Source organism: Cyprinodon variegatus, unplaced genomic scaffold (assembly GCF_000732505.1).
Source record: "Cyprinodon variegatus isolate N-32 unplaced genomic scaffold, C_variegatus-1.0 Scaffold404, whole genome shotgun sequence".
Taxonomy (NCBI): domain Eukaryota; kingdom Metazoa; phylum Chordata; class Actinopteri; order Cyprinodontiformes; family Cyprinodontidae; genus Cyprinodon; species Cyprinodon variegatus.
Window position 1 is genome coordinate 600,682 of NW_015150857.1, and position 9,394 is coordinate 610,075.

Consider the following 9,394-nt stretch of genomic DNA (forward strand, 5'->3'; position numbering starts at 1 on the left):
CATGGTTGCTCTTCATGAAAGGCTAGATTAGTGGTTCCCAGCTCTGATCTTTTCAGAGCCCGCCCTGCAGGTTTTAAATCTCCGTGTTCCAGCACACCTGATTTAAATGATTGGATGACCTCCTCTGCAGCCATAAAGTACTGAAGCCTGTTAGTCACTTATTCATATAAGTCAGGTGTGTGGCAGCAAGGATAAAACATGCAGGACAGGCGTACTTGTGGACCAATAGGAACCACCCGGCTAGAGTAGAAAACAAAAAAAATGTTTTTGTTTTTTTACAATTTTCTTTAAAATCTGTAAAGTGAAGGCCACCTTTGAATTCATCCCCTATCACTTTGATATACATTAATAAAATGTACTGCAACCAAACGCTTTTTAATAAGTGCACCTATGTGTAACTTTCTCTTAACAAAAACAACAGCAGGTTTATAAAAGCTGTAAAACACACAGGCCTATCCTTTAAAGCTAGGACAGGTTTTATAACATCAGATCTCATTGCCCAATTGATAATCAAAAAATTTAAGATGTATGAAACTTTTAAAAATCATGGATCACATGGTTGAGAACCTGAATTTACAGGCCAGGTATAGTGAGCATAAAGGGGTGAAGCCAGAGGAGGCCAGGGTAGATCCACAGCAGAGGTAAACAAATGTTATGGTAACCTCTGGTTAGCACAAGCCGACATTTAACCTATCAGCCCGGAAAGAAAGTAGCAACCTCTGTATAACATCTGAGCCGCTTTGCTTCATTAGGTCACATTAACCTGCTTAATGATGCAGGATCCTTTCATGTCAACATTGCCATTGTAACCAGTTGTGATATTTATATAGTTTGGACCCATCAAAATGTATTAAATTATTATCTATGAACCACTTTTTCAGTAAAAAAGTAGATTAAAAAGTTATGACCTTTAAACATAGAGGAATATTAATTAATATTTTATTTCCTTTACCTTTAAACAGGATAAAAAAGCCTTAACATGCCACCAGGATCAAAGGGGTTTTGCCAGAATGGCCTAGTCAAAGTTTACAACCAAGTTGATCCAAAATCTGCGGTGATAAATGTAAACAGATACTCCTTATCCAACGTGATTGAGTTTGATCTATTTTTCAAGGATGAATAAGGTAAAATAATCTCTAGATATACAAAACTGGTAACGGGAGGACAAGGATCAGAGCTGAAGTCTTTCAACTTTGTCGGAGAAGTAAAGTTTTGCTGAATTCGTCGTAGCGATTCATCTCTTGTGGTTCTTTGTAAATACTCTACAACAAAAAAATATAAATATAGCATCTATTTGTTCTGTCAGCCATGGAATGCAATGCTGTTGTCATCCAGGTGTGAGGCTGTGGAAGCATTTCTCAGTCACAGCACAAACGCTCATCTTAGCCCTCCCTCCCTCCTCCTTCCCTCCCTCCTCCTTCTCCTCATTTTAAACACCGGGGGGCAAACCACAAGATCCGCAATCCTGGAAAGGTAATGACAGATTTTGTAGAATCCTCAACAATGCTGAATGCAAAATTAACCACAATGCCTAACATTATTTGTAGCACTGCTAAAAACATTACCTTGCTTCTTTTCTTCCATAGGTATATAACATATAGTCTACATGTTTTGAACTCCCATGTTCTTGAAGTTGGACCCACTTCACTAAATGTGTTTAAATTAAATTCATGAATGCTTTGATATAAAAGTTTGGAAAAAAAAAAAAAAAGAACGGTAGCCACGATCATTTTCTTATAATAAAGAGCTGGAAATAGAAACAAACATTTAACATTTTATAATTAGAGCATCCTACCCCAAACTCTGCTTACTGAACAAGAAGATTTGTTTAGTCAAGGAGTTCTTTGCATTTATATTTCAACAGCTGAAGCATTGCTGTGCTTGTAATTAACTATACAAATTAATTGGTGTAGGGGGCTAAATATAATGTTCTATGATATAGTGTACACCACAAAAACAATCGAGAAATGAGTAAACATTTCTTAAATCAAGTGTATTTACCCTTAATTTGAAAAGTTAAATAGAATGATTTGCAAATGGAATTAGTATTCTTACAATAAGACAATTAGACACAATGCACTAGAAATAAGACAATGCATTTTTTTTTCTTATTTTAAATGTAAATTGTATTGCTCCATTGGCGGCAAAGTGTCTCACTTACTGTACCTCCTCCATTTAAGAAAAACTGCACTTATTTTTAGAAAAAATACTTAGATCTAAATCTAAATACTTTAGATTTCTTTTTTTTTTTTTAAAGCAAAAATATTAAGGTAGATGTTAAATTGACCTCCATGACAGTCTGTTAAGCTATTTTAATATTGGTTATGGTGTATTGTTTGGCCAGGGATTCAGCTCTGTCAGAAAACTATTGCAAAACAGATAAGTGCTCTTAGCTTAATGGAGATTCAATAAATCACTGCCGGTTATTATGCACACCTTAACATTGAGGTAACTCATTTACAAACTTGACAGCATAACACTGACAAAAGAGAGGACACAAACACATAAATAGATCCGTCTATTTTAATTTTATAAATATTTTTTGGCAATGTGTGACTTATTTTTGGCTTCAGCACCTGCCACCTAAAATGCTTCTGGCCATTATGAAGAGCAAAAGGTTCAGTTTGAACACAACAGGACTTATAGTTTTTTTGTGTGTATATACTCTTGCTCTGATTTTTACATTATAATACTGGCAACAAACTTTGGACTCATCTACTGGGACTTTCTGGACTTTCTTTTGTATTTTCCCCCTTCAGCCTGATGCTGTCCTCATCATTTATTTAACATTTTACACAGTAAAGGCTGCACCTCAGTTTGTCTTTGATGAACTCTTGGCAGGATCTTCGGCGTGTACAATTGACCAATATTATTTCAAAGTTACACCTGATTAACACTGATGAATGATGTCATGTTTGACAGATCCTATGTTTTAAGATAAATTAATTATTTCTCTAACTGAAAACACTACTTTTGCCAAATGCTTAAAAGAGGCACCCAAATGTTAAAAAAAAAACAACCCAAAGCTGTTTGGTTTCAGCCCAACATGTTAAAAAGAAAACAAAAAAGAACATGTATTGGGAAAACTAACCAGTCTGGTTCTATGAGATTCTGCAAAGCATTCACTAATGAGGGCTATATTAGATCAGATTTCACATTGTAGAATAAATAAATAAGAAAGCATGCATGAGTTCACTCTAAGTTCTCATTTGTGTTGGTCTCTGTTTCATAAAATGCTCTCTAGTTTGTGGTTTTAATGTTGAAATATAGTTGAAAAATTCAAGGGATTTTTATATTGTCTTAAGGCTCTGTATAGATCATATTGATACAAAAAAAAAAATGAAATAAATTTAGAAAACATCATTCTTCCTTGTTCATCTCAAAAGCACTTGCCCCCAGCTTGCATCTTGATATATTTGTTAAGATTACTAATACTTTTTTTTTTATGGCTGCTTCTAAGTTATATATCGTTATCTATATATACTAGAATTATTCATGAATTTGCCTTGCATTGAAGATCAGTAATTATTTCACTATTGCATGATGACAGTGTGCTGTGGTGTGATGTGTTTCTCCAGGTGGATCTGCAGCAAAACCCATGGGAGTGCAACTGTGAAGCAGCTCCGCTGAAGCGTTGGCTCGAGGGGCTCAGTACGGTGATTTTTATGGGGGAGGCGGTCTGTCACTCGCCTGAGAAGACCAAAGGCGTAGACCTACGCTCCCTCTCCATGGAGCTACTATGTCCTGAGCTGGAGCCCCAGGAGGAACGGGAGCAAGAGGAGCAGACAGCAAACTCCACAGATGCGGGAGGAGGTGCATCGGTCGGCTACCCTACCCCCGGGCTGGGACCCCTCAGCCCTCCATGGATAGATTCAATCCCTTTGTCAGTGTTGGTGCTCAGCCTGCTGGTGCTGTTTGTCTCTGCCTTCTTTGCAGCAGCAGCACTAATCGCCTACGCCCTGAGGATTAGGGAAAAGCTGCCGTTCCGTCGCCAGGGAGAGGTAGATTTGGCTGGTATCCAGATGGAGTGTGGAATCTTCACCGAGCAGACACATCACCACCACCACCTTCACCATGGCCTCCCAGAAAAGCCCCCTTTACCTCTGCCGGAACACAACCATGTCTATGACACCATCTTGCCCCGAGAGGCTGCGGCTAAAGGAGTCGACCCTGCTGCTGCCTCGCACATGTGTAGCAACCCGCTGTTCAAAGACCAACAGGATGCAGAGGTGAACCAGCAAATTCAGCAGCAGCAACAGACATTTGCATCTTCAAAAGACTGCAAAGGGGGATACTGCCCCACACCAGAGAAGGAGAAGGACTGGGCCCTAGAGGTGTCCTCATCCCCCATTAACACCATCACAGGAGCAATGGGAGCGCTCGCCGGACTCCACGGGAACGGCATTTTGTGTCCCACAGTCATCGACAGCCAAGGCCCCACTCCTAAGGTGGAGCTCGTAGACTGTCTCTTCCGACTCCCAACCCCTGAATTCAGAGATCTGCCTGACAGGTACGGGAGGCCCCCACCCCGTTACCCCCACACCCAAGACTCCAAGCAAGAAGTGAGACCTGAGCAAACGCTTGTGGTCACCACTCCCAGCTCCTCAGCAGGAGGTGGCCATGGCAGCCAGAGTGAGCAGGGAGATGGAGAGCAGAGACCCAGACTGAGGACAACGCCAGACTACATGGAGGTTCTGGACCGCTCTTATCAGTTTTAAAACTCCTCCTCCCTTTAACACTCTCCTTCCAAATACCATTTTTCTCTAGTCTCCTCGTCATCTCTCTCTCTCTCTGCTGATGAATCACCCAGTAACCCTGACTCTTGTACAGAGGTCGGTTTTCAGAGAAGCCTGTGGGAGAGTTGGATACACTACAAACCATGTTTATTCCTGGACTTGAGGTCCGTTTTTGTATTTTTCACCAGTACTGGCACATAGGTTAGTATTTGGCAAGGATTAGCTGAACCAGGATCTCTGCCTGGGGGCCACACTTCAGCTGCTGATACAACAGCATTTTATTTTTTTCTCCACAATCATACTAAACATGTAACGGCTCAGTTTTTCCACCAAAATGCCACAATTAGCAGAATGCAGCACGGCTGTAGGCGCTGACGTTCACTTTATCACTCTCGAAGGACCTGTACGGATTAAAAAAAAAAAAAAACAACAAACAAAAATGTGTTTAACAACATCAAACACAAGAGTCGTGAACCAGGACAGCCTAAAGGCGTGGAGCGAGTTGGGTTTGCACGTGGAGATAGAGAAATGGCCAAGAAAACCCAAGAAGAATGAAAATAGCCAAGTGCCTTAGCAATGAACAGCCAGCAGTATGGTCGATGCTTATTTTTCTATAAATACAGATCTATTTATCTAAACAAAGAGGTTTGACTAACAATGGGCGGGACGCTGATGGACAACTGAGACTAACTGAAAACCTGAAGAGTAATTGCATTCCCTGGATGAGCCAAAAATAATACCCTACCCAGTAAATATTGGAGTCGTTTGTTTGCAGTTCTGTTCATTTTCTTCATCTCATTCAGTTAAACTTAGTTTGCTTATCTGGAATTCCTTACAGGGCTATGATGGCAACTAATTTGGAATTGTCTTCTGCAGAGTGAAATTTTGGATGTGGAGGACCTTATTATTGTTATTATCATTTTAATGGAAAACAAATCCAAGGAAGGCAGAACCACAGAAGGACATTGAGCCAATGGATGCATTTTGGATTTCTTTATCTGTCAGACTTAACGGGGCCACAAGGACCTCTGCATCATGTTTTATTTCATCCGACTAAGGCGCAGAGGTTATTGTATTGTTTTGTTTCTTTAAAGTATTTCTCAGAGGAAAAATTGAACAACAAAGACAAAGGACAAAAAAATGAGGGTTGTGCTGAGACATTTTTTTTTTTTGCGGTTACAAAAAAAGACACTTCTATCAACTACTGGTTAATATCTTTTATGGAGATACTTTTTATGCTTTCAGTCTCCAAACAATAGTAGAGGCAGTTGTGAATATATTTATTCTTAGTTTTTGCGTGTTGAAGCTCTCCTGCAAGGGATCATGTTATATTAATGTATAGGATGATTCTGCATCTGGTTCAGCCTTCTTACCGTCGACCCACCAAGTACAATAAAGGGTGCTACATAAAAAAAGACTCTCCCTGGCAAGTTTTATGTTACAGATTCATACACACTTCTCACATAAACTGACCCATATAGTACTGTAGGCACTCACTCTCTCCATCTCCTTTGCCTTAAAGGGATAGTACAGCATTTTTGGGTGTAGGTTAAAAGGATTTTCTATGTGTTTTGTGTTTTTTTATGCATTACTTGCTAATTGCTAAATGAACCAGTGGTGTATTTTTCGGATTTTTATATGTTCAAACACAAAATTGCTTACACAATGCTTTGGGTTTCACTAGTTTAAAGATATATGACATTTGGTAAGTGCTACTGCCAGATTTGCTGGCATTTAACTCCAGGCTGTTTGGTGAATCCTATTTTGTTAAATTTCTACAGAAGATGTATATTCTTGATCTTGTTATATTCTTGATTAGAAAATTTTAAAATCTGACTTGCGATGCAAAGAGATAGATCCATGCTTTCACAATAGTTTGTCCTGGATGGTGAAGTTAATGGCTAGTGTAAGCGGAGCAAAGACTAAAGTGAAATTCTACTATCGTAAAATAACACCAGTCTCCACAAGCATCACTGTAGTGTATATGACCGCTTATTTATACAGTCATGTATGTCATTTACACTTCATTACACTTTATTACAAAAAAGTTACATGTAAGAAAATCAATAAAATAGTGTTCCCTTTAACCTCTATCATTTTTTTCTCTTTATAATAATTAGATTCTTGAGCAAAAGTGCTTTAGATGTCCTGAGAGTCTTTATATCTATTTGCGATAGGAAGATCACTGGTGGTGTACCGCCTTAAATGTCTTTTTCCTGTATGAATAACTTTTATCATTACAAACAAAGTATTATGCTAATAGATAGATAACTGACTCACATGATAATGGTTGAAAGACTCAAAATATAATTTGCGAATACTACCTTGATATTTTTGAGATGGACGTTTTTTTTAAGGAAGTAGAAGTAAACAATATTTAGCTCTATGCTAAAAGGGATAATTTAGAAAAATATTTGCAAATCAAAGCAAACAGTACAAGAACTTACATGCTACAAAAATACCCTATTAATAAAAGATTAAGATATCTGTCATGTTTTTAAAGCTAAAATTCCTGAAAATTCTGGTAATTGTTGTCCCTTTTTGGATTAAAACCAATGAAAAAATTGCTATCTGAAACCTGAGTAAATGTCTTTAAATTGAAAAGTTTTAGAAAAACCTCAGGAACATTTCAAAACAACACATTTTAAGAAATGTACTGCCTTTAGTAACTAATAAAAAAGTCTTTAAAAACTGTATAGTTATAGGCAGCTCCTATTTTAGGATAGTCACAATAAAATAAATTCAAATCAAAAACAAAACAAAATCTTGGAATTTGCTTGGAATATTTAGCTATAAATGTAAATATCATTGTTAATTTCTGACACAGTAATAAGAGCATTTTACATTTCTGATGGCATGTTTGCTACCATATACAACAGCTGGTTTTTGAAATATCAGCGCTTGAACATTAACTAAAAGAATGTTTGATGGATTTAAACAAATTTGCGTATCTTCTAAAACATTAAGCTTCAAAACAATAGGCCCAATTTAATAATTAAATTATAATTAAATATCATTATTAAGCAATAAAATATATTCATTGGATGTTTGTAATGTGTCAGTAGAAATTATTTAAACTGAGATAAAATTGAACAAAAAGAAGGCTGAGCCTTGATCTTCTTGGACTAGCTGCTAGCTCTAGCCTCCAGGACTAACTTGCCTTGATTTTTCCTAAATGAAAAAGCCAAGAGAGTGATCTACTGCTTATAACATTTTGAAGATCCTTACTGCAAGAATCCTGAACTTTTCCTTTAATAGTGCATGAATAAAGCAGCCTGGGGTCTGCTAAGCTTGTCCATGCAGGGTGTTAGAGAGATCAGATGAAAGCTGGGCAAAGGTAATGGCCTGCAGGGTTCCTCACACATTAAAGGCTGGGGAGAGAAGCTAATAGAGGCAAATCTTCCACATTAACTGTATGAAATCAATACAATCTATTTGTGAAATGAGGACATGTAAGGCTGGTGGCCTGGGGGCAGAGGTGCCACATTGCGCCATCCCTTTCTCCAGCCTGTGTGTCTCTCCCAAAGATCTCTCCTCTTCTTTCATCTCTCCGTCTGATTTGTTCCCCTCCCTATCTTTCTCCATTTCCTCGCCTCTTTATTCTGCTGCTCACCTTTGCTTTTGTTCTTTCCCCTCTCCTCTATTTCCCCTTCCCTCTCAACGCTCCGGCTGTCATCTTAGCCTCACTGGGCGGACATAGAGAGATTCTGCTCTATATGCAGCTCAGCGCACAGGTAGCTCCCACTGAAAATATATATGTGTGTGTGTGTGTTTCTCTCTTGGGCCATGAGCATCGTTCTTCAGATGCCTCCTCACTCTCAGCGTTCAGAACTCTGTTGCACAAATAATCCCCCCATGGATATGTGTGTGTAAACACACTAGGGACTCTGGGTGTGTTTGTGCTTTGAAAGGGAGGTGGGGGGGCTCTTTGTAGGTGTGGGTGTGTGTGCTTAAGGAAAGTGTGTGAAGTTTCTGCAGTCTTCTGTTTTTTTGTGAGCAAAGCCTCAGTCCAGCCTTAATCCTTTAAACTGTGTAGTTTACTCATTGCACATCAGCCCCATTGTGTCCTCAGACAAAAGAAGTGCAGTTAAAACTAAATGCCAGTTAAAGTAACAAACGGCTAATTAAAGCACCGTTCTCTATCCTTTTCACACTTTTTTTTTTCCTCCTCTCACGTTTAAAGCCTTCCTTCTCACTTCCTCGCCTGTGGCATCTCATTTTTTACACTACTGTTCTGCTCTGGACTGGCTCCAGCGAGGTGAATGTTTTCTTTGCACGCTTTATTTTTTTTTCATATTTGTATTATGCATGTGTGTTTTCCCTGTCTTACAGCTTTGCTATGGTTCATGTGTTTGGGTCCTGTCAGAACTGTCCCATCACTATGTAGAAAAAAAAAATTATACATTTCCCACAGTCAAGGATGAAAGAGTCTTTAGACTTCAAACGCCTGTGGGCCTCTGCGGCTTAGATTGCCTCTTGCTCTTTCTCCATCGTGTCATTTATTCCTAAGAAATAAATAAAATAATGAGGCTGGGGCGTCAGTTAAGTAGAGATGGCAGAGACGTGTTGAGGAGCGGGACAATTAGCCTGATTAAAACAATGCCATTTCTTGTGATAGATTTTGCCGGAGCAGCAATAGGCGGATCCCTCATGAGTGT

The 9,394-nt window shown here is 38.8% G+C and overlaps 1 protein-coding gene across 2 annotated transcripts in view; it reads left to right on the top strand.

Annotated features, from left to right (window-relative positions):
- LOC107093024 (SLIT and NTRK-like protein 3) overlaps positions 1 to 6,446 on the top strand; it is a 28,431-nt gene extending 21,985 nt beyond the window's left edge. For both annotated transcript variants that reach the window (XM_015387821.1, XM_015387822.1), the window contains exon 7: positions 3,579 to 6,446. In XM_015387821.1, the coding sequence (XP_015243307.1) occupies positions 3,579 to 4,718 (1,140 nt within the window). In that variant the 3' untranslated portion in view covers positions 4,719 to 6,446. The remainder of the gene's footprint in view (positions 1 to 3,578) is intronic.
- The last annotated feature ends 2,948 nt before the right edge of the window (positions 6,447 to 9,394 follow it).